The sequence below is a fragment of the Myxine glutinosa genome, chromosome 10, assembly GCF_964187855.1.
Source record: "Myxine glutinosa chromosome 10, kmMyxGlut1.1, whole genome shotgun sequence".
Taxonomy (NCBI): domain Eukaryota; kingdom Metazoa; phylum Chordata; class Myxini; order Myxiniformes; family Myxinidae; genus Myxine; species Myxine glutinosa.
This window is the reverse complement of record NC_136270.1, coordinates 837,313-863,571: the sequence shown is the minus strand read 5'-3', so window position 1 is coordinate 863,571 and position 26,259 is coordinate 837,313. Positions and strand designations below refer to the sequence as shown.

Genomic DNA, 26,259 nt, shown 5'->3' with positions numbered 1-26,259 from the left:
TTCTCCACATAAGGCCTGACATCCTGCTTATGGCAGTGATCCCTCTTTGCTGTGCTGCGAGTTACAACAGTACCGTTGTTTGAAGAAGCACTGAAAAGCTTGTGTATTAGTGCTGTCAGTATTGGGAGCTTTTTGGACAAGCTGACTTAAGGTTACTGGGCAGTAATTCGATTCGTTGCAAATGAACTCAATTTTGAGGATCTTGCGTAAAGCCTGGAGCCAGCTATACATCCACATGTCATGTTTTTGTCTCACTCCATTGGTGAGTGGTATCCTGCAGTTCATCACTTGCAGTTTGTGACTGTAGTAGAAAGAGGATTTTATCGACCTGTGCCTGAAACTCTAATGTTACACTTCAGGTGCAATGCATTGCATTCAAGGGCAATTGAAATATCGATTTATATATTCTCCTTGGCCACCCATTTTTTTCAAGAAAAAGTTTCATTACAACATCTGAAAATTCATTTCTTATTTACACATTTTTTAAAATGTTTTGTTGAATTATGGTGAAAATGGCCAAGATCATGAAAATGTGTTCATGTACCTATTTGGTGCTTTTGGGTGCAAACACTGTCAAAGTTTTTGCTGCCAGCACAATGCATCTTATTAACCCGCGCACAAAGCGCAAAGCAGGGTGAAGCAATTGGTTCACCCTGTCTGTCTGTCTCTATTCATCAGTCTATGATCGAGCAACTACTAACTTATGGATTTCTGGTAGCTTGTACCTGTTGCTGTATTTGTGCCTGAGGAGTAACTGCTGAATTCTATTTATCCGGGTTCTTCCTGACATCTTTGTTCTTTGTTCCTTTCACATTTCTTTCTACTTTTTCACATTTCTCTTTATTCATTGTAATTCTTGCTTTTTCTTTTATTAGTCCCCTACCGGTGTACACCGGAGGGGACTATAGGTTTGCACTCCGTCCCTCCATCTGTCAGTCTGTCCGTCTGTCAGTCCGTCACGCAAAGAACAGCTTTCCGGACTTTTTTTCTAAACTCTTTATGCTAATGATTTCAAACTTGGTACAAGGTTTCCTCATGATAAGTTACAGATCAAGTTCGAACTTCACGAAGTTTCGATCATTTTTGACAAAGTTATGGCACTTTGAACTTTGGTGATTTCTCCAACAGTTTTCCGGACGACAGACTGCCGGTAGGGGACATGTATTGCAGCGCAATACTCAGAATGCTTGTTTCATCTATTTTACTCTTTATTTCTCTATTTATCTATCTGTTGAAGGAGAAGCAAATTATTGCAGAAAATTTTCTATAAGGTTCACTTGGCTGTACCTGGATGGGTTTTGAGGGTAAAGGAGTAGTGGCTAAAACGCGGATCCTATCCAGGTTCCTCCTGATGACTCCATATTTGCTCTTTGCTTCTTCTGGTTCTTTCTGATGACTCCAATGCAGTATTTGGTTTTCAGTTTGATTATTTACAATTTAATTTCATATTTTGAACACCATAAAACACAAATCGAAACATGAATTGGAACACGTACCTGCAGTTTATCAATATGTTGGCTCTGAATTTGACAAATTGTATGGAGTCTCGTCCCGAGCACTCATGAACACAGAGGAGTGGGGTAATTGTTTTAGTCTGTCTGCCTGTCCAACAGTCAAACAAAATAGAAAATCATTTCAAACAGAAAAGTTAATGTTTTTAGAAACGTCATAACGTACACCAACAAGAGGCACGGATAACGAATTTAGCATGTTAAATAAGGTGGTGGAAAAGGCGCTGCATCAATGGTGGTAACTTCCGAAAAAATCTTTTTCTCTCTCCAGCCTTTAATTTTATTTCAATTAAATTATATACTCGAAGACTGTGGAACGCAAATCGCCTGGTTGGCACTTCCAAAAAACTCCACTTATTGCAGTACTTGGACAAAATATTACGCCATCTTGACCCATCAAATTTTATGCTCTCACGCTCAGCGTTGGGTAATATCGAGATTCAGACAAAATCACGGATCGTAGTAAATATAGATTGTGCTCGGAAATGCAAAGGAAGAATTGAAAAGACCCTTCTCATGATCTTTTTATCAAGACTGCACAGGTTAAGGTAATATACAGTGCATTCAGAAAGTATTCAGACCCCTTCACTTTTTTCCCATTTTGTTATGTTGCAGCCTTATGCTGAAATCGTTTAAATTCATTTTTTCCCTCATCAATCTACACTCAATACCCCATAATGACAAAGAGAAAACATGATTTTAGAAAGTTTTGCAAATTTATTAAAAAGAAAAAACTGAAATATCACATTGACATAAGTATTCAGACCCTTTGTTATGACACTTGAAATTTAGCTCAGGTGCCTCCCATTTCTCTTGATCATCTTTGAGATGTGTCTACACCTTGATTGGAGTCCACCTGTTGTAAATTCAATTGATTGGACATGATTTGGAAAGGCACACACCTGTCTATATAAGGTCTCACAGCTGACAATGGATATCAGAGCAAAAACCAAGCCATGAGGTCGAAGGAACTGCCTGCAGAGCTCAGAGACAGGATTGTGTCGAGGCACAGATCTGGGGAAACCTACAAAAAAATTTCTGCTGCATTGAAGGTTCCCAAGAGCACAGTGGCCTCCATAATTCTTAAATGGAAGAAGTTTAGAACAACCAGGACTCTTCCTAGAGCTGGCCGCCCGGCCAAACTGAGCAATCGGGGGAGACGGGCCTTGGTAACAAAGGTGACCAAGAACCCGATGGTCACTCTGGCTGAGCTCCAGAGATCTCCTGTGTGGAGATGGGAGAAACTTCCAGAAAGACAACCATCACTGTAACACCACCGATCTGGGCTTTAAGGCAGAGTGGCCAGACGGAAGCGAAACAGTTCAATCTTGGTTTCATCAGACCACAGAATCTTGTTTCCCACAGTCTTGAGAGTCCTTTAGGTGCTTTTCTGCAAACTCCAAGCGGGCTTTCATGTGTCTTTCACTGAGGAGAGGCTTCCGTCTGGCCACTCTGCCATAAAGCCCAGATCGGTGAAGTGTTGCAGTGATTGTTGTCTTTCTGGAAGTTTCTCCCATCTCCACACAGGAGATCTCTGGAGCTCAGCCAGATTGACCATAAGGTTCTTGGTCACCTCTCTTACCAAGGCCCTTCTCCCCCAATTGCTCAGTTTGGCCGGGCGGCCAGCTCAAGGAAGAGTCCTGGTTGTTCCAAACTTCTTCCATTTAAGAATTATGGAGGCCACTGTGCTCTTGGGAACCTTCAATGCAGCAGAATTTTTTTTGTAGGCTTCCCCAGATCTGTGCCTCGATACAATCCTGTCTCTGAGCTCTGCAGGCAGTTCCTTCGACCTTATGGCTTGGTTTTTGCTCTGATATGCATCGTCAGCTGTGAGACCTTATATAGACAGGTGTGTGCCTTTAAAAATCATGTCCAATCAATTGAATTTACCACAGGTGGACTCCAATCAAGGTGTAGAAACATCTCAAAGATGATCAAGAGAAATGGGAGGCACCTGAGATAAATTTCAAATTTCATAGCAAAGGGTCTGAATACTTATGTCAATGTGATATTTCAGTTTTTTCTTTTTAATAAATTTGCAAAACTTTCTAAAATCATGTTTTCTCTTTGTCATTATGGGGTATTGAGTGTAGACTGATGAGGAAAAAATGAATTTAAACGATTTCAGCATAAGGCTGCAACATAACGAAATGTGAAAAAAGTGAAGGGGTCTGAATACCTACATAATGCACTGTATATATATATGTATGTATATATATATGTATGTATATATATATGTATATATATATGTATGTATATATATTGTTGCGGATCCGGGGGTCGGCGCTCCCCTTACCAAGGGGGGGAGGTTAATCCCCTTGTCTTTTACACTGGCCGATCCTCCCAGTCCTGGAAATTACACGCTCCTTTGCTGAGTTGAGATTGGCCAGGGTGATTGGTCAATGGGTTCCCAAATACCTTTGCCAATCCCTCCACAAAGCAGGGATATAATTCCCTGCTCGGACCCAGACAAGATGGAGTTTGCCGAGCGGTTCGCAGTCCGAAATCCGAGCTGTTAGCAAACACTAACCCGATTCTGAGCGGTTTTGATCGTGCCACCGGCACTCAATTGAGGAACTCACGAAAGCGATCGGATGAGAGGAAACCAGAGTAGGAAGAACAAATATGATTTATTAATTACACTAAAAGAGGAAACGAAAGGAAAAGCATGTACAAGTAGAGGAAGTAAAAGGACACAGGGCAAGCTTAAACAGTCTTACTTATCACGCCCAGGACAGAACAAACAGACTTACACGGGAGTTGGTAATGGTAGGAGGAGAAGGGTCCATGCAGATGGCAGGCGTCAAGGTCCGGCTCCAAGCTCGCGCTCCGGTCCACGCTTTTGGGTTCGAGGCGAAACCCAGCAAACAGCTCCGCGTGTCGTTGGACGCGACCGGACAATTATGTAGCGGGGGAAAGCTGGTATGTTACGTACGTAATTCAAATCTCTGCCGCTCTGCCGGTCAATCTCCGTGTCTCTCTCTGCCGCTCGCCTCCATGGCTCCTCTGGCTCATCTGCCGTGACGTCTCCTTGGCTCTCTCTTGTTCGTCTGCGGCTCCTCCCTCATCTCTCGAAGTAGTCCGCGGCGGCGCTTTTATTACATGCCTCGCGTATCAAGCCACGTCCGCTTCGCTCCGCCTACCGTTGAACACGCCTCGGCCTGGATTGGTCGCGAGGGTTCATCGGTACCGCCCCTTGATGGTGCGTTGACGGGGCCACGCCTTATTCCTGGAGCTATGAGGACTCCTCCCCCTTCTTCTCCGAGATGAAGCACATGGGCAATGGCGTCTTGTGGGGAGATAGAAAACCACTCGCACCGCTTTTGAAGGGAACTTTGGGGCCTACTCTTATTTCATTAATGCAACGTAGATTCAACTATTGGGAACAGATCCTTACCTGAAACACATACTAATGAGATAACTGAAGAGGTTTCTATGGTGTCCTATGTGTTGCTTGTGGCCTATCTAGGTGCGATCTTTGATCTTTGGGAGATGGGGATATTTACAGGGAATTATTTACAAGGCTTATTATTTACAAAGTGAAGGTTCTAAAAACCGTAACAATATATAAGTATGTGTACTCACAGTGTACTCACTATATACACAGAGAATGGGGGGCGGGGGGCGGTTAGAGCTAATGTCATTAAGGTTAGCTATCAGGATTAAGGATTAGGATTCGCTTTTGGATTTGGGTAATTGCCAGAGAAACACATTGGCATCCATTAGAAAAGTTTTTCAATTAATTTATTTGTTGAAAATAATTCCTTTTTTCTTTTTAATTAACGACATTCTTTAACTGGAAATCGCCGCGTTTATCTGGATCACACTTGGTCCAAACGTTCCGGGTAAAAGAGGTTCCAACATATTCGAAGAGACGTAATGGTTATCGCGTCTGCTTTGCGTCTTGGCGGTTGGTGGTTCTAACCTAGTAATAGTCATACAAAAGTTTTTAAAATGATATTTTCTGCCTCCATGAATAACTCTCAGCATTTAAATGAATAATCAATGACAAATAACCATAGGTTGGTAATAATAATGTCATCTTTAATGGGCATAAAGGCCTGCTGCATAAAAGTTTGTTGTAAGGGGACACATATTATCATTGTGATTAGTAGTAGTAGTAGTTGTTGTAATCGTAGTAGTAGTAGTAATAGTAGCAGAGTAACCAACCTATGTGTGATCTTGTTCCAAGCCTGCATCATGTTCATCTGACACATGGGCTTACCATGGGACCAAAATCGCAGACATATGACCTTTCAGGTAAAAATTGTGGGTGGCGTCATGCGAGTTGTCCAACCAATAGGTATAGCACAGACATATAACCACTTGCTCCGTTATATATAGATTATTACTATATTTATTATATAGATTATACATTTATATATATTGACATTATATATAGATTGGTGTCACTCCATTTTTGATAAGATTTCATTGCATCGAGAATATGGAAGAATGGCATAATATAGACACCTATCTAAACAAATTCCCTCGAGATCTCTTGCTAATATAAGAGCTGATTGGTTGTGAAAGAAATGTGAAAGTTCATGGAAGAGCTCCTTAGGTCTCTTACATCACGTGCATTTGACAGCCAATTAGGGATCCCCATACAACAATGAGACTTTTGAATCAGCAGGGTGAAATGACTGAAAATATCACAAAAGTGACATTTAATGCACAGCGCTGCATTTTACATACAAATATATAAAGGGGAAACATTATTCTAATGACGAGATACAGAAATTCACGGTATTGGAAAATTTGAGTTCAGTTTCATCTTAATGTTACCACCAATGGGAAGTAGCTGCAAATGTAACTTATTATAAATAAATAAAAATCGTTTGTATGGTTTAAAAAAAATGCATATGGCTTCCTGCACCAGCTCTTTATTTGTGGAGAAGACTGTTTTGCATTGGTGTTAGTGCAGCCGGTGTAAGCAATCGGCATAGTGCCAAAATTTCCTTGTGCAGCATCTGCTCTATCGTGCTGCTGGCTTGCTGGGTTGGCACTTTCCAAAAGCCGAATTAATTACAACTCTGAGAACAGCATTGCACTTTTCTTGCATCTGGCAAAGTGGAAGCATAAAGAAGGAGGGAAAAAAGTGATACCGAGTCCCATATTTTCCTTGGATATAAAATTTTGCCTTGGCGGAGGTTCCATGCAGGTAGGCCAACAAATGGAGTTTCAAAGATTCATGTGTGGTCATTATAATCCTACAGGATCCATCCTACTTCCTATCAGTCAGAAAACCTTTTAAATTGAAATGAATTTGGACTAATTTATAAAGTAGATTTTCCATGCAGGCAAGCAGTTTGTTTTACCACCTGTGGGGCACCTGCCTGCTTTAGGGGAATGAAATGACGGTCACATGAGGAATGGACTGATATAGATTGAATGGAGCAGGAATAATTTTCAAATCCCATGCACGCTATGCTCTGGAAATCTGGCTCTTAACTGACCAGCTTGAAGAAGACCTCGTGAGTTCACTTTGTGACTCAGATCAACCTTTATAATGAGCAGTGTCGTACTGACCTTTAAACTTTGTGGGTGTGCAAAATAAGTTTTCAAAATCATCATGGACAATATTTTCCTGGAAGATCATGGCTCAGATTTTCATTGGACTGAGAATATATAATTATTTCGCTGCCTTGGAATGAGACATTATTTACTTTACTATACTATAAAAACTCTTTGCTTTATAAGCTTTGCAAGTATCACATTCTTGTTCGTTGTATTTCTATTCATGGTGCTATAGTATTGACTTATCTGAATGTCAAACTCTAATCCGTTGGAGCAATGGAAAATGTCATGTGTAGCGAAAAATAAACGAGATGAAAAGTAAAGCTTGTTATTCCTGTTTGCGATGTACAACACAGGAAGGTGTGATGAGGATGTCAAGAAATGGATCAATAACTAGACAAATGCTGACAATCCCATTGAAAGATGATTGTCATCAATTAGGATACTACAGCTTATTCGTCCATTCATTAAAAACTCTGTTGTGATATTTTATAGAAATTTCAGAAAGACATTTGGCAAAACTTGAAGATTTAATACTTTTGGGACACAACCTCTTATTAGCCGTATTGGTGATTACACTGGTCAACAGCCAAATTGGTTCTGACTTATTTTCAACTGTTTCTAACTAATTTGGTGCCCACGAATCCGAATCTGACCTTAAAATTTCGCTGTCACGTAACCTTGACGTAATACATCATAAGTGTGGAAAAATATTTAGAGAATGCGAATTTCTTGATTAAGTCTCAATAAGTCTATTTATTGTCACAAAAAATAATATGAACTTAAAGTTTTTATTTACATCGCATCAAAAAATGTAAATCTCCAAAAATAATATGAACTTTATAAAATATCACAAAAAATAATATGAACTTTAAGTTTTTATTTACATCACATAAGAAAATGTAAATCTCCAAAAATAATATGAACTTCATAAAATATCACAAAAAATAATATGAACTTAAAGTTTTTATTTACATCACATAAAAAAATGTAAATCTCCAAAAATAATATGAACTTGATAAAATATCACAAAAAAATAATGTAAACTTAAAGTTTTTATTTACATCACATAAAAAATGTAAATCTGCAAAAATAATATGAACTTGATAAAATATCACAAAAAATAATATGAACTTAAAGTTTTTATTTACATCACATAAAAAAATGTAAATCTCCAAAAATAATATGAACTTTATAAAATCTCACAAAAAATAATTTGAACTTAAAGTTTTTATTTACATCACATAAAAAAATGTAAATCTTCAAAAATAATATGAACTTTATAAAATATCACAAAAAATAATATGAACTTAAAGTTTTTATTTACATCACATAAAAAAATGTAAATCTCCAAAAATAATATGAACTTGATAAAATATCACAAAAAATAATGTAAACTTAAAGTTTTTATTTACATCACATAAAAAAATGTAAATCTTCAAAAATAATATGAACTTTATAAAATATCACAAAAAATAATATGAACTTAAAGTTTTTATTTACATCACATAAAAAAATGTAAATCTCCAAAAATAATATGAACTTCATAAAATATCACAAAAAATAATATGAACTTAAAGTTTTTATTTACATCACATAAAAAAATGTAAATCTCCAAAAATAATATGAACTTGATAAAATATCACAAAAAAATAATGTAAACTTAAAGTTTTTATTTACATCACATAAAAAATGTAAATCTGCAAAAATAATATGAACTTGATAAAATATCACAAAAAATAATATGAACTTAAAGTTTTTATTTACATCACATAAAAAAATGTAAATCTCCAAAAATAATATGAACTTTATAAAATCTCACAAACAATAATTTGAACTTAAAGTTTTTATTTACATCACATAAAAAAATGTAAATCTTCAAAAATAATATGAACTTGATAAAATATCACAAAAAATAATGTAAACTTAAAGTTTTTATTTACATCACATAAAAAAATGTAAATCTTCAAAAATAATATGAACTTTATAAAATATCACAAAAAAATAATATGAACTTTAAGTTTTTATTTACGTCACATTAAAAGTGCTTCTGAACTTTACTTTTGCGTTTGTAGGAGCAATCACTTTCACGTGGTAAAGTCCAACAGTAGTCGCCCATCATGTTTGGATTGAATCGGCCTTGATATCGAGTCTCCATGATGGCAATTTCCTGGTGAAACCTTTCTCCATGTTCATCACTGACATCGCCAAGATTTTGTGGAAAGAAGTCCAGATGAGAATGGAAGAAATGTATCTTGAGTGACATTCGAGCACCGAGCGCCCGGTAACTCTTCAACATCTTGTCCACAAGCTCTTCATCATTTGGTGCTCGAAAATTTCCAAGGTAATTGTTAGCAAGAGCCACAAAGGTATCCCAAGCAACGCTTTCCAGCTCAGATAGTCTCGTTACAAAGTCCTGATTAGTGAGTACAAGACGAATTTCGGCTGTGGCTGATATTCATATGGTATACTGGTTCTCGAAAACTGGATGTGCTAGTGAAAATTGGATATCATAATCGAAATCTACAGGTTCATGTTGGTTAGAATCACCTCAAAATATACTAGAACCATAAAACTTTTAAAATTTTGTTGACCAGTGAATTATTGTTGTTATTGATTAACTGTATTGTTGTCACTAGCTCCCTTGAGTTTGTTTTCATGCAAAACTGTTTTCTGTTGCAGCAAACATTTGTATGTGTGATGTCGTTATGTTATGACTCCCTTTCCCCTGTTTACTGTCCGCCCAACCAAAGTCACGATACGTTTTCAGTCTGCCCACCCAAAGTCTCCGTACACTTCGACTGTCATCACACAAGCAGGCTCACAGTTGGACGAGCCAAAGGTTTCTCTGAGATGACAAGTCTTATCCAATTGTCCGAATTTTCGGAGTGGATTAACTCAGCAATAGGAGCGAGTTATCGGTTGGCTTTGCTTGTGTCTTCATTTCTTCTGTGGCCTCTCTTGCTCCTGTGAGATCTTTTCAACTGTGTCCTGATAAATGTCAATGTTGATGGTCTTCTGATAAAACCTACAGAGCTGTTAAAAAATGGCAATGTTTGCCTATTTCACCAGCATGAAGTCGGCTTGTATTCAATCACAGTAAGAAGTGCATGGGAAAGAATCCACAATAACTTCCCTTTCTTCTACCACCATCTGATCCCATAATTCATGTATCTCTAAGGGCTGGCATACAGGTAAAGGCACTTGAAGTTGTTTACACCTTCAATCACTAACAACCTCAGTAAAGGTTTGCTTTTCACCCTGGAACGCCAACCAAAATGAAAGCAACCTTGAAACCAATGTCTGTCTTCAAACTCATTTTATCCTGTCTGTTGATGGTTCTTCTTTCTACTCAGATGAAATGCAAACGCTTTAATTATCATCGAAAACTTTGTAGGAACTATGATTAAGCCCGTTTTTGGTATGTCACAGCATGTCGTGTGCCTATGCCTCCTGCTGGGAGATAAAGATAACACTACATTAACCTACATTTTGTGTAGGCCAAAGGATGCAGGTTTCTAGATTCACAAAAGAGAGCATATCACATTGCACTGCTCTGCCCTGCACTGCACACAAAAGTCTTGTACATCGCAGGAAATAAATATATTGCGAGGAAGAATGTCTTGTAACTTCTTTTTGGAAAAGTGTCAGCTTCAATATGTGCTTAGAAAATGGAATATCTGATGGGGGTCCTTGAGAAGTTGCAGTTCCTCCGGAGGTTAATAGCAAAAGGAGTATTTTCGAGGTGGTACTTCTGGAGTTAGAATGTGAAAATACAGGATTTGTTTGTGCAAAGTCATGTTGTGGTTTACATTCCCATCACCACCATCTCTTATCTTCCCCCACCCAAAACCTTGATCTTTTCTACCCCCACTAATTTCACCCCAGATCCACTTTGTTGAAATATCGACTTCTTTCCTGGAAGTCTTTGTAGTGTCCATGTGTTTTATACCTCTCCCATCCCCCACCCCCCTTCCCACGCCTCCTCCCCCCAAGCCCTTTCCCCCCCAAACCCTCTCCCCCCCCCCCCCCCCCACAAATCTCCCGATGTCCCTGCTCTCAAATGTTGTGTTTGTGCTTCCCCTTCTCTCCCCATCTTGTCTACCGCTCCCCTTATTATATACTTTGTGTGTCTGTTTGATTTTTTTGTGTGATAAATGTTAGCCCTTTCACGAGCCTCGATTCTGTATCCCCCAAAAAATAAAGAAAATTGTGGTTTTTGATATTTTCTACATCAGCTAATCACTGTACCATTGCAAAGGCCCTGACCATTGGGTGGAATCCTACACAAAATTAAAATAAAATTGCAAAATTGTGCACTTATCAGTGGACAGAGAAAAAAAAGATCATTTATTGATTTAAATTTTTTTAAATTAACCTGTACCATACTCGATTTACAGACCGTCAGTGCTGACGAATGAGTTTCTTTGCAAGGGTTATAGTGAGTTCCATTACCTCCCTGCATTGTATGTCCGTGATCTATCCTATACATGTTGAGCATCAAGCAAGGAAGCAACACATACCTTAAAAAAAAAAAGTTTGATATGTGACTCAGCTGGAGTTTGAACCAATGTCTTCCCAGACTCAAAGCAGATGCTCTAACGGTCTAACCCTTACATCACCAATTTATGGTTCATTCATTTATATACTCATCAAATAGAGGATTTATCCCAGAGCACTCACCACAAGATACTGAGAGAACAGCAAAATATACCATCAAGAGCAATATGATGTTCATGAGTGTTAAGAAAAAATTGATCACTATGCGTGGAGACATCGCCGAGGATGGCAGGTGTAACTTGAAACAGGAAGAGTCAGGTGCCATTCTTAGTAAAAGCACAATATATATGTATATAATGTATGTAAATAATTCCCTGAATTGAGATTCATGATTTCTATTCAAAAGTAGCATCATATCCAGTGACAAGTGTCTGAGACAAAAGCCACATTCATAAAATAAGGCTAATTTATTACCTCCGCCACCAGAGGTGGATGGAGGTTATGTTTTCACCCCTGTCTGTTTATGAACAAGATGTTTCAAGAGGCTGTGGACGGATTCCGATGAAATTTAGCCGAGAGGTTGGGTATGTGACAAGAACGAAATGATTAGACTTTGGTGAAGATCCGGATTCGGATCCGGCTACTCGAATTTATTAAGCGATTCTTCACCATTGAGTGATCGGGCTAAACAGTGATATATATATATATATACAGTGACGTGAAAAAGTAAGTACACCCCATGTAAAGTTTTGACTTTTTCAACATATTTCAATATACAGCTATTTGATCTTCATTTCAACAATATTGACAGATAAAGGTGATAAAATATAACAAATGTCATGAAACATTTACATTTTGTAGTCCATTGTATAATTTAAATAAACATAAATGCAAATTTCGCATGTGGAAAAAGTAAGTACACCCTTGGCTCTAATAGGTGGTATTGCCCCCTTTGGCAGAAACAACCTCAAGTAGGCGTTTCTTATAACTGTCTACCAGTCTCTGACATCGACTGGGAGAAATTTTTCCCACTCCTCCATGCAGAATTCTTTCAGCTGTGCGATGTTTGAGGGGTTTCTTGCATGCACAGCTCGTTTCAAATCTCCCCACAACATCTCGATGGGATTTAGATCCGGGCTTTGACTTGGCCATTCCAGAATCCGCCATTTCTTTCATTTCAGCCATTCCTTGTTGGATTTACTGGTATATTTAGGGTCATTGTCATGTTGCAAGGTCCACCTTCGGTTGAGCTTCAACTTTCCGACAGATGGCCTCACATTATCCTCAAGCACCCTCTGGTACAATGAAGAATTCATAGTGGATGGTGAGCTGCCCAGGTCCTGATGCAGCAAAGCTGCCCCAAACCATAATATTTCCACAACCATGCTTTGCAGTTGGTATCAGGTTCTTGTGGTCAAATGCTGTCTTTGGTTTTCACCAAACATGTCTCCTGGTACTGTAGCCAAATAGCTCCACCTTTGACTCATCTGTCTAGAGCACATTGCTCCAGAAGTGCTGGTCTTTGCCGAGGTGTTCATTGGCAAACTTTAGTCTTGCCCTGATGTTCTTTCTGGACAGCAAAGGTTTCCTCCTGGCACACCTCCCATGTAGATCAAATTTGTGGAGCCTCTTTCTAATGGTAGACTCGTGCACTTTGACATCAACAGTGGCAAGAGCTACCTGTAGGTCCCGTAATGACATTCTGGGGTTCTTAGAGACTTCTTTCAGCATCTTGCGGTCTGCTCTCGGGCTGACCTTGCTGGGGCGGCCTGGCCTGAACAAGTTGGCAGTTGTTTGGAATCTTCTCCACTTGTAGATGATCTTCCGGACAGTCGAATGATTGAGTTCAAATTGTTTGGAGATATTTTTAAATCCCTTCCCAGACTCGTAGGCATCTATAAACCTTCTTTCTGAAAGTTTCAGAGAGCTCTTTTGATCTCGGCATGGTGACGCCGCACACTTCAACAACAAAGACCAAACCAAACTAAATGTCTGAGGTTTAAATAAGACAGGTTCCTCCAAGATCCTCTCTAACGATGTTCTTAGCATTTGCACCTGAGCTGTTGCACCTGATTCTAATTTTAGGTATTTGAAGTAGTGATAAATGAAGGGGTGTACTTACTTTTTCCACATGCGAAATTTGCATTTATGTTTATTTAAATTATACAATGGACTACAAAAAGGAAATGTTTCATGATATTTGTTATATTATATCACCTTTATCTATCAATATTGTTGAAATGAAGATCAAATAGCTGTATGTTGAAATATGTTGAAAAAGTTAAAACTTTACATGGGGTGTACTTACTTTTTCACGTGACTGTTTAAGCCAGGTTAAGTATCTCTAAGCATATATACTGTATGGCTGAAGATAACCCTGAAATATCTTCTTTGTTTGAACAGTTGGCCTCAGTGCTCAGGTTTGTGTTGTTAACTTGCTTTGCTTCCACCTGATGGGCCATTTCTCTTTCATCAGACAAGGTCAAGCGAGCCTCACAGAAGTTATTTGCTACCGCTACCAAAAATTAGTCATGACATAGATATTACCATGCTGACTGCGTATGCACCATCATTAATAGATTTCTTGCATAGGCATATGTGTTACACATTCTTTAATTAACAACACCACATGAGGATTGACATCATTCAGACATGGTTTAAAATCTGCTCATCCTGTCTGGGACACTCGGCTGATGTATCAAGGCTTGGCCTCAATCCCAGAATTCTGTGGTGACTGGAGCAATTTGTGGACATGGTGCCAGTGCGCTACTGAGTGTCATCTCCCCCTTGTTAACTGCAGAATATTTAATATCTGCATGAAATGTAGAAAAGCTCACTTTCATCATTATAAGAAGTTGAACAAAGCAAATACTCCCAAAAACATGAGGCAGGCTCCTTATTATCAACAAACGTAAATAAAATCAAAACAAACAGAAGGTACTTTCAGTGTATGAGGGAGTCGTATCTCAAAAGCTCAGAATGTGTGAGTACCTGATACATTACTTGACATCATCCTCAAATGTCTAAGTAAGAGTGGGTCATTATGGATGGTCGATAGTCGTCGCGACATGCTTATTTCTACAATGCATTGTGGTGGATCTCAATATGTAGGAAAAAAATGTAGGACATGAAGATATAAGTGATGTGAAAATGACCACACCTGTGTGGAATGAAAATTTTGAATTAAACACTGGAGGACTGTGCACAGCCTCTGGGTAAATACAAATAGGCAGAACTTGCCCTTGTAAAAAAAAAAAATTACTCCAGGCATGAGTTATATACGGATGGAAATTGTGTTCGAGCAAAATCACAATGATGAAGTGCAGCTTCCCTTGACTTATAAGTATCTTCTTTTCAAAGGATATCCGAATGCTCCCGGCTGCTTTTGCATCGCCAGAATGATGGATTGTTTTAAACATTATTATTGATTTTGCTGTAATTAATATTGCTCATCTGGTGTTCGCTAAACTTGAGCAATATCTGTATAAATCACCTTGCTTGTGCTGATAACTTTGTCATTCTGCTTTTGCCCTGTTGGCTTTGATCAGGAGTCAAAATTAGCCTCAAGTATGATTTATCTCTAATCAACTCTAATATAATGTGACTTTTCATGACCTTGGGTTGTGTGTATATTGCCGCAGGGAATGTTGTACCTGGAAGAGCAGAGACTTGTACACCGAGATCTCGCTGCCCGTAACGTTCTGGTGAAGACCCCTCAGCATGTCAAAATAACCGACTTTGGGCTGGCACGTTTGCTCGATGTGAACGAAATGGAATACCACGCGGATGGTGGCAAGGTATCCTGGTTTAATCTCTTTAAAATTGTGATAAAATGTTTCACAGCAAAACCTGATGGCTTTTCTTCTGATACGCATAAATGCAACACATATTATAAGAATGTGTCAATAAACTTTGGCTTATTGAGTGTACTGTGTGAATCCCAAAGATAACAAGAAGAAAAAGACATAAAATGTCATAGCCCCCATGGTTTTAGTCATTTTGCTGTACGGAGTTAAAGGCCGTCAGTCGGCTGTCTTTAGTCTGATTACAAAACAAAACCTTTCGCCTATGTACACTCTCATGTTTTGTCTTTGTGCCAAGTTTGAACAAAATCGGTCCATGCATGTTAAGAAATGGTTGGGGACACGTTTAAGTAACAAAATGGCCGCCAGTCGGCCATCTTGCATCTGATCTTGGGAAAAAAATGATGTGCATATATAACCCATCATTCTTTTTCTGTGTGCCAACTATGAATAATATCGGTAAATGCATGTCCGAGAAATGGTTGACAACGTGTTCAACATCGGGGTTTTTTACAATAAGATGGTCGCCAGTCCACCAGTCGGCCATCTTTGATCAGACCTCAAAATAAAGTGATGTGCATGACTACTGCATGTATATGCCGTCATGTGCTGTGCTTGTGCCAAGTTTTAACAAAATTAGACTGTGCATGTTCAAGAAACGGGTGGGGACACGTTTAAGTACCAAAATGGCCGCCAGTCGGCCATATTTGATCGCATCGCGAAACAAATTAATGTGCATATGTATATACCGTCATGTATTGTCTTTGTGCCAAGTATGAACAAAATCAGTCACTAAATCTCTGAGATATGGTTGCGGACGCACGCACACATGGACGAGACCCAATCCATAAGGCCCTGTTTTGGACAAAGTCCAATGGAGGCTAATAATCATATCATCCTTAAACCGAGTGCCTTTGTTTTTAAAACTAAAATTTTAACTTTTAAGTACACATTTATGATTTTAAGAGTCTATTAATTTTGGCGATTTAGTTTTACCTGCTTTTTTGCAATTGTGCTCATGCTACTTTTATTCACCTGCTTGTTTTCCCATTTGCAATTCACTCGCCAAATTGAAAGAAGAGTATTTCTGCAGCTCAACACATTATTTTCGGATAAATCACCATTTTTGCTTTGAAATTGTGAACGCAATTAAGGTGTGAATAGTGTAATGTATTCAATTTCCTCCTGATTTAACAATTTTAATCAGGAATATATTAATTTTTAGTTATGTTATATTTATTGTTCATTTGTGGAATTGGTTCACATTTTGAGACTTCTTTCAATATTTCTGTATTGATTAGGCTGCAATTTTGTTTTTAATACAATAATCTATTCAATCGGAATAAGGTGTACATATGCTAAGTATTTCATCATCTTTGCTGAGTTAGTTTGCTGCCACTGTAGTATGAAGAGGTGTCATAGTTTGCGCTTCATTTGGATTGTGACTTCCATGACTACCAATCAGGAAGTTAATAAAAAAGTGATTGGAATGTAAGAGGGTTATGCTGTGGAAATAAATGATAGTTTGCAATGGAAATCAACATCCTTACCAGTACAAAAGACACTGCATATGCAAAAAAATGTCGATTTTAATCAATGCAGGTCATGTTAATGCACCAGGAATTTGTTCCTGATTGATAAACAATTAATTCATCTTGAATTACATTTTGAAAATGCTTTTTGTTTTGATTGCATTTCTCTGTAGATGCCCATCAAGTGGCTGGCATTAGAATCTATACAACACAGAATATTTACGCACCAGAGTGACGTGTGGAGTTATGGTAAGAAACGACATCATTTTATTCCATGTACGTATTTATATACCACCTTTATAGGCCATTTTTCCCCACAGAGCAGGGATTGGCCTTTTTCGGGCACCGTGTTCCCTTTTTTTTTGAAGCAATGTTTTATGGCCGGATGCCCTTCCTGCCGCCAACCCTGTTAGTCACCTTTTTGGACACACAGGGAATTACCAGTGAACTGGTACTCAATTTGCCGACCTCAGAAGGATGACAGGCTGAGTCAACCCCCCTGGCGTTAATTCAGCGATCGACCGGGATTCGAACCCAGGATCCGAGGATCCCAAGCCGGCACCCTAACCGCTAAGCCAACACCAGGCTTTTAAAGGTTATAAACTTTGACTTTTAGAAGTGTGCAACAACAACCCCCGCAAAACATACACATCCATATGTGATGGTGTGAGTCATCGCTTTCGACGAATGTCTCCCCTTCAGTGGAGTGCTCACTTAGAGTTGTGCATTGTGCGATGGCTGTGTCGGCCAATGCGGCACCCACAGCGTTGATCGAAAATATGTCAGTTATTGACTGGTCCTTGCGGAGATTGACGTTGACAGGTTTTCCTTTCTTCCCTCCGCTGTCGCTTCCATTACTGTAGTGGGTACCAAGAAGTAACTGCCACACCAGCTATTGCTGCATGCATTCTGACCAACAAGGAATGTGCCACACATTCACCTGTCTGAGGTCCACTAAACAGTTCTGGGAGCAGCCAGGAACAACTTAAATTTTAAAAAGGTTCATCTGGCTAAGCAGTTGCATAGGCTCTGCCTATTAGGCACGAGCTTAGCAAAGGTACAGCCCCTACTTCACAAAAGATAATTTTATTCTCAGCTTTATAGGCCAGCGTTTTGAGACAACACACCCTTTTTACTCAGTATTTTGAACATTTTTTCATTTTAAATTGATGTCTATATCATCATTGCAGAGCCCATTAGTGCAGATATTCATGATATTGAACATGTAACCAGGATTGAAGAGGTCATATGGGTTGGGGGTAAGGGTTACTTGGGGTTTGGATCCTGCATTACCCTTCAGGGGTAATGCAGGGGCATTTTGCAAGGGGCATTTTGCCTCACCTTACCTTACCTTACCCCAAAAAAGTCATTTATAATTGTTTTCCTAAAGAACATCTGCGTGTCCTGCATTTCTTCTTGGTGTGAATTAGGTGGGTGAGGGTGTTGGGGTTTGTATCCTTTCATATATTGTATGTTACTATATATACAGAATGTGTGTAGCAATACAGTATTGTCACTGATAATTTTGCTGTTGGCATTAATTCGGGAGATATCCAGTGAGCATTATTTTCTAAAACTCATGTCAAAAGTATTAACCCCAATTTAAAGGAATTTTTTAACCCTTAAAGCAGAACTGTTTTTTTTTTTTTTTTTTTTTTTTTTTTTTGTATACAAGATCGAGGCTCGTGAAAGAGCGAACATTAATCACACAGAAAGACAAACCGACACATAAAACATATAACATCGGGAGCGGTAGACAAGATGGGGAGAGAGGGGGAAGGACACAAACACAACATTTGAGAGCAGGGACCGAGAGACATGGAGACATCGAGAGATCTGAGAGAGGGCGAGGGCTTTGGAGGGGGGGGCATGGGAAGGGGGCGGTGGGAGAGGTATAAAACATATGGACACTGCCAGGACTTCCAGGAAAGAAGTTGGAATTTCAAACAAGGTGGATCTGGGGTGAATTAGCGGGGGTAGAAAAGATCAAGGTTTTGGATGGGGGAAGATAAGAGATGGTGGTGAACAGCTGTTTTAAAGACCTGGAGGGAGGAGTGGGATTGAAGGGAGTGAGGGAGTTTGTTCCAGAGGCGGGAGAAAAGAGGAATGAAAGAGTGAAGGTGAGCAGAGAGCCGAGATTTCGGCAGTTTAACCATCAGAGGGTTGCTGGCAGATCTTGTGCGACCTGTAGGAATATTTGGGGGACAGAGCACAGAGAGAGCTGGGGGTGCAAGGCCGGAGAGGAGTCGGTAGAAGACAGAAAGACCACCTACCTGCCTGCGGTGAGTGAGTGAAAGGCCCTCAGAGATAGCTTCATCGCGGGAGATTCCAATAATTCTGAAAGCTTTGGTTTCAACAGCGTGAAGCTGAGCTAGGTGTGAGGCAGGAGCACTGGCCCATAGGGGAGAACAGTATTCCATTGAGCTGCGGATGAAAGCCTTGTATGTGGTGAGGAGCTCAGGTGTGCCGAGGAAGGACTTCGCACGACGGAGGATGCCCAGTCGGCGACTGGCTTTGGAGGCCAGCTTGGAAATGTGGTTTTCCCAAGAAAGATCATGGCAGATAGTGAGACCCAAAATCTTGAGCGACAGAACTTCTTGGAGAGGATTGTTGAGAAAGTAGATGGGAGGGTTGTCCAGTCGATCTTTTCGGAGAGACATAGTAAGAGTGTGAGATTTGTCAGGATTGAAAGACATGTTCCACTTGTTTGACCAGTCTGTGATTTTGTCCAGGTCTTCAGAGAGTGAGGAGGCAGCAGACTGCCGATCTGAGGGAAGAGGAATGGAGCGGCAGAGAGTGGAGTCATCAGCAAAGAGATAGAGAGGATTTTCGAGAGAGTCAGAGAGATCATTGATGAAGACCAGAAAAAGCACGGGGCCCAGAACACTGCCTTGGGGAACTCCAGCCTGAACAGGAAGAGGAGATGAGAGAAACCCATTCAGGGCCACACGTTGACGACGACTAGAGAGGAAGTCCGCCAGCCATGCGTGGAGATTTCCATGGATACCAAAGGAGGAGAGTTTGGTGAGCAGAGCGGGGTGCCAGACCGTGTCGAAGGCACGTGATATGTCGAGGGAGACAGCTCTAATTTCCTGTTTGGCATTGAGGACCTCCATCCATTGTTGAGACAGCAGAAGCAGCATGTCCAGAGTAGAGTGACCTGGTCTGAAACCAAATTGATGATCAGAGATCAAGCCATTGGAGAAGAGGAAAGATTTCATATCCGAAGCAATGATGGATTCCATGACTTTGCTGATAATTGGGAGAAGGCTGATTGGTCTGTAGTTGCTAGGATCTGTTTTTGCACCTTTTTTGTGCAAAGCGGTGATGTTGGCTGATTTCCAAGCAGATGGCAGTTGACCTTGAGCAAAAGAGAGGGTGAAGAGAACAGAGAGAGGGTGAGATAGAGCAGCAGAGCAGGATTTTAGGACCCGTGGGCTGATGCCGTCGGGTCCAGTTGCAGAATCAGAGTCGAGGGTTGACAGAAACTTTTCCACCTTGTCAGGAGGAAAGGACACGGAGTCCAGGAGCAGCAGGGTACGACTGGGTATGGTGGGTACAGAGAGGGATGGGTTTGGGACACAAGATTTAGAGGCAAACACAGAGTTGAGGCATTCAGCTTTTTCACGTGCGGAGTCAGCTGTGTAGCCGTTTGAGGTAAGGGAGGGGATGGAGGGGGAACAAACACCAGAAACGGATTTGACCAGACGCCACCAGGATTTGGAAGAGGGAGACAGATAAGAGAGTTCGGTCTTGAGAACGGAGAGATATTGTTTCCTGGCTCTCCTGAGGGTGGACACACACTTGTTTCGGGCTTTGTGAAAGGAAATGAGATTTCCTTCCGTTGGATTTGCTTTCCAGGAGACGAAGGCAAGTTGTTTCTGGGCAACAGCCTCACCACAAGATTCCGTGTACCATGGACGGGAGGAAGGCTATGACAACTGAAGACGAGATGGGATAAATCTGTGCATGAGAGAGAGCAATTTACTTTGGAAGAATTCCCAGGATGAGTTGATGTCAGAGGTGGTAGAGATGGGAGACCAGTCCAGATGATTGATGGCTGCTTGAAGACCGTGCCAGTTGGCCTGAGTGAAATGCCAGACTCGTCGACGCTGAGCAGGCTCCCTGAGGATGGTCAGAGAGATGTCCACTTTAACAAGGACATGATCAGATGATCCGATCGGAGCAGAAGAAGAGCAGCAGACATTTTCAGGGAAGTTAGTCATAACCAAGTCCAGAAGAGAAGATGTTCCATTGACTGAGATCCGGGTCGGGAAATTGACAGATTGTGTCAGTCCCAGTGAGTCGCAGAAGTCCTTTGCTGAAGAGCCATGGCTGGTGAGAGAGGTACCCACACCCAGCCAACTGGCATGGTGACAATTGAAATCACCACATATGAGGAAGAGAGAGTTGGGATGAGTAGATAGAAGTTGGTCCATATCATCAGACAGCGAGATGTAGATGGAGTCATCACTGTTTGGTGGACGGTACAACACACATATGAACAAGAGGTGGGAGCGAAGGGGAAGCCGTAGCCAGAGGTATTCCTGGGGGTGAGGTGACCCCCAGGAATACCTGTTAGACCCCTTTCGAGTTTCACTATATTTATCTCTCTTTATATTATATCGCATAAGGTCAAATATATTTATATTGTATCAGGTAATTTTCTGTGATAATTTTACTTAAAAAAATGTATACCCATGCCAATAAATGTGGCTAGGGGATGAGGGGCAATGGCGTTCATGCAAACCCTACAACTCCCTCTCCCCATACCCCAGAGCCTCATTAATGTTATAAAATAGCAGTATTATCTCTGCCATCGAAGGTGGATAGAGGTTGTTTTCACTTCTGTTTGTTACTTGTGAAATCGAAAATTTGCAAGTCTATTGGTTGGTCTGGTCTATTATTCTGACTGTTTGTCTGTTGCCTACAGGTCGCATTTTTACATCAATCTCCATGAGACTTAACCACGTGGTAGAGGTAGCCATAACCTAGAAGCCTATTGTTTTGAGGTCAATAATACAAAAGGTCAGGGTCACATAAATCGCCGATTTTCATCAGATTCACTTGATATCTATATATAATTTTAAACTGTATAACCCCCCCCCCCCCCCCCCAAAAAAAAACTGTATAAAACTAAAAAACACAGGTGGACAGTGAATCCTCATCAAGGTGAAGCCTCAGTTGACCCACATGAGTACATCGATTAATTAAGTATTATTGGACCATGACTTTGATTATATTTATGGACTATTGGAACATACCTTTTCGGCATTTAGACTTTTACATCCCTAAGACCTTTTAGACTCTTTTCGACCATTTTAGACCATTTGGATCTTTTAAGACCTATTTAGCCTCTTAGAGCCTTGAAACCTTTACACCCTTTAGACCACTTTTACCCTTTAGACCCCTTTTGATATTTTAGACATTTTAAAGACCTGCTAGACCCTTAGACTCCTGAAGACCTTTACACAGTTACATCCCTCGACCCTTAGACCTTTACATCCCTTAGACCCGCTTCAGACACTTTAGACCCCTGTACACTCTTTAAATCCTATAGACCCCTGAGACCCTTTAAGACCTGTTAGACCCTTTTAGACTGCTTAGACCCATTCAGCCTTTAGACCATTTAGATATTTTAGATGCTTGAGATCCCTTTAGATGCCTTAGACCCCTTAAGAACCCTTGTGTCAGATCAAGATCGACCCGATGATGATGATGAGACACCTAAAGACCCTTTTAGACATTTAGACTCCTTAAACCCTATAAACCCTTTTGACCCTTTCGACTTTTAACTACTGTTGGAGCATACCCTTTAGATCCTTTCTAGACCCTTTTCGACTATTGAAACCTTTTAAACTCCTCTAACCTTTGCACCCTTGAGACCACTTAGACCCCTTGACACTGAGACCTTTAGTATTATTGTTAGACTACTTGCGTAGGTGACAAGAACAAGCTGATTAGATTTTAGTTAAAGTCCAGATTGATATCCAGCCTATCAGTGGGTTACAAATCGTAAACTGTTCAGCCTGGTGGAGGTATGCTCTCTACCGAGTGCGGTTTTAGTTTACTACAAGTGTATTGACACATTTTAATAATTCATATTTAAATAATAATGCATCATTGATATGAATATGGATTACCAAAATAATAATGCAGTATTCCTGCAATGACTTTATGTCAAGTAAACAAATTGTACTGTATAGAACAAGTAAGTTTATTTAAACATGTTACTATGGGGTTCATTGAAGTTGCTGTGCTTGTTTTTGTTACGTAAGGTGTCACCATTTGGGAGTTGATGACTTTTGGTTGCAAGCCCTATGAGGGGATTCCTGCACGTGATATTCCAACACTCCTGGAAAAAGGCGAACGGCTGTCTCAGCCTCCCACATGCACCATCGATGTCTACATGGTCATGGTTAAGTGTAAGTAAAGCTTTTCTTGAAGGTTAGACATCACACAAACTCCCCATTGTCTATGTTGTTTTTCTTCTAGTTTGCAGGTCTTCATGACAAACAGTTGCACCCCCATTCTTTGTATAAATCGACATTGAGGTCAATCATTGCTCACCAAGTGCGTCACCCACTTCTTTCCTGATTTTCTGCTTCCTTATTAGTGAGCTTGTAATTGGTGTTCATAAATATCACCCAAATTCTGCCATCAGACTTAAAAATTAATGTAGATGTGCACTTGGCACTCCACAAAACCAGTTTCCACATTTGAGGGCCCAGGATTCTTGTTCATTGAGCCATGTAATTGCAATGCCATGCATTGACCACAATAATCTAAAGCTTGTGTGCAACAGCACTTCTAAATTGTATTTTGAATGTTAAATTACCCTTAAGAAGTAAGACGGCAGTGACTCGTACAGCTGTCCATACATAGAGAGAAAGGCACCTTGGAAGCGCTGTTTGCATTTGGAAAACCACATTATCTGGGCCTTCGTCCAGAGTCCTCAGCCATGCTCTCTGCACAAACCTGGACATACACTACCTGACCAACAGTATGTGGACACCCCTTCCAATTAGTGGATTTGGCTGTTTCAGCCACACCCCATTGCTGACAGGTATATATAATCAAGCACACAGCCATGCAATCTCCATAGACAAACATTGGCAGTAGAATGGGCTGTACTGAAGAGCTCAGTGACTTTCACGTGTCACCGTCATAGGATGCCACCTTTCCAACAAGTCAGCTCGTCAAATTTATGCCCTGCTAAAGCTGCTCCGGTCAACTGTTAGTGTTGCAATGTGAAGTGGAAACATCTAGGAGCAACAACAGCTCAGCCGCAAAGTGATAGGCCACACAAGCTCACAGAACAGGACTGCCGAGTGTTCAAGGACGAAGCGTGTAAAAATTGCCTGTCCTCGGTTGCAAACACTCACTACCGAGTTCCAAACTGCCTCCGGAAGGAACGTCAGCACAAGAACTGTTTGTCGGGAGCATCATGAAAAGGGTTTCCATGGCCAGGCAGCCGCACACAAGCATAAGATAACCATGCGCAATGCCATGCGTCAGATGGAGTGGTGTAAAGCTCGCCGCCATTGGACTCTGGAGCAGTGGAAACGCGTTCTCTCGAGTGATGAATCACGCTTCACCATCTGCAGTCCGAAGGACGAATCTGGGTTAGGCGGATGCCAGGAGAACGCTACCTGCCCAAATGCATAGTGCCAACTGTAAAGTTTGGTGGAGGAGGAATAATGGTCTGGGGCTGTTTTTTAATGGTTCGGGCGAGACCTCTTAGTTCCGGTGAAGGGAAATTTTAACGCTACAGCATACAATGACATTATAGACGATTGTGTGCTTCCAACTTTGTGGAAACAGTTTGGGGAAGGCTCTTTCCTGTTTCAGCATGACAATGCCCCCATGCACAAAGTGAAGTCCATACAGAAATGGTTTGTTGAGATCAGTGTGGAAGAACTTGGCTGGCCCGCACAGAGCCCTGACTTCAACCCCTTCAAACACCTTTGGGTTGAATTGGAAGGTCAACTGCCAGCCAGGCCTAATCGCCCAACATCAGTGCCTGACCTCACCAATGCCCTTGTGGTTGAATGGAAGCAAATCCCCGCAGCAATATTCCAACATCTAGTGGAAAGCCTTCGCAGAAGAGTGGAGCTGTTATAGCAACAAATGGGGGACCAACTCCATATTAATGCCATGATTTTGAAGGAGATGTTCGGATCTCCACATAGTTTTGGTCATGTAGTGTACATCAGACCATAAGTCTGAACCTTTGTCAACATCTCTCTGGTTATTTTCAGAGAAGCCATCTCAGCACTAGTGAGTCTGAAATTTCACTCAGGCTGACTGTCAGGGACTGCAAGCTAAAACATCTCACATCAGGATTTGTCAATCTCCACGTGGCCTGTGAGTTCTTCCACAGAAACATTATTTCTTTCTCTCTCTCTCTCTCTCTCTCTCTCTCTCTCTCTCTCTCTCTCTCTCTCTCTCTCTCTCTCTCTCTCTCTCTCTCTTTCTTCTCTCTCTTTCTCTCTCTCTCTCTCTCTCTCTCTCTCTCTCTCTCTCTCTCTCTCTCTCTCTTTCTCTCTTTCTCTCTTTCTCTCTTTCTCTCTCTTTCTCTCTTTCTCTCTCTCTCTCTCTTCTCTCTTTCTCTTTCTCTCTTCTTTCCCTCTCTTTCTCTCTTTCTCTCTCTTCTCTCTTTCTCTCTTTCTCTCTCACAGATTCCTTCCACCTCATCTACAGTTACCATTCCCATCCTCTTAACCCTGGTACACATAATGCTGCAGTGAGGCATTTGCTTGGAAACACCTTGCCTTCTCTACCTGAAAGCCCAATCTGTATGAAAGCAACCTCAGATCATTCCACAAAGCCTATAACAAGTGTGTCCACTCTCAGGAGAGACATGAAACAACATCTAGCCAAACTCAATACTGAACTTCCAAACCTGTCTCTCCTCAAATGCCTGGCAGTACCTTATTAAGCCTATCTCTGGAGTATGCTCCCCTTCCATCACTTCCCTTACTGCAAATGTCACCAGAACCGACGCTGTTCATCAATTCTGTGTTTGCTTCCAAATATAGTGTCCACCAAATGCCCGTGATCACACCCACGTGCTTCTTAAATATTTTTCCCAATCAGCCCGTTACCAGATTTTGTCGCAGGTTGTGACCACAGTTCGTTCATTCTTGTTTGCATTCAGTCTGCATACATTTTTTAAAGATAAATCATTTATGTTTTGAATACTAGTTATTGGCTGTTAATGGAGCAGCATGCAGAAAATATATGGCACTTTGTGGGTGGGGAGATGTTTCTCGGAGAATCAGTGTCACTGGCAGAGAAGAATGTATCAGAGCTACATTGATGTGACGCATCTTGCTTTTGCTTGAGTTTGTCAAAAAAAGCACATATAAATCATCACTGTTTTATAAATCA

At 40.7% G+C, this 26,259-nt stretch overlaps 2 protein-coding genes across 3 annotated transcripts in view; one reads left to right on the top strand and one right to left on the bottom strand.

The window, feature by feature from the left end:
- LOC137433495 (receptor tyrosine-protein kinase erbB-4-like) overlaps positions 1 to 26,259 on the top strand; it is a 538,358-nt gene that overhangs the window by 464,605 nt on the left and 47,494 nt on the right. For both annotated transcript variants that reach the window (XM_078785237.1, XM_068125823.2), the window contains exons 21-23: positions 15,173 to 15,328; positions 17,040 to 17,115; positions 23,145 to 23,291. In XM_078785237.1, coding sequence (XP_078641363.1) covers positions 15,173 to 15,328; positions 17,040 to 17,115; positions 23,145 to 23,291 — 379 coding nt within the window. The remainder of the gene's footprint in view (positions 1 to 15,172; positions 15,329 to 17,039; positions 17,116 to 23,144; positions 23,292 to 26,259) is intronic.
- LOC144894123 (uncharacterized) overlaps positions 1 to 26,259 on the bottom strand; it is a 554,169-nt gene that overhangs the window by 503,842 nt on the left and 24,068 nt on the right. The gene's annotated exons all lie outside the window — the stretch shown is intronic.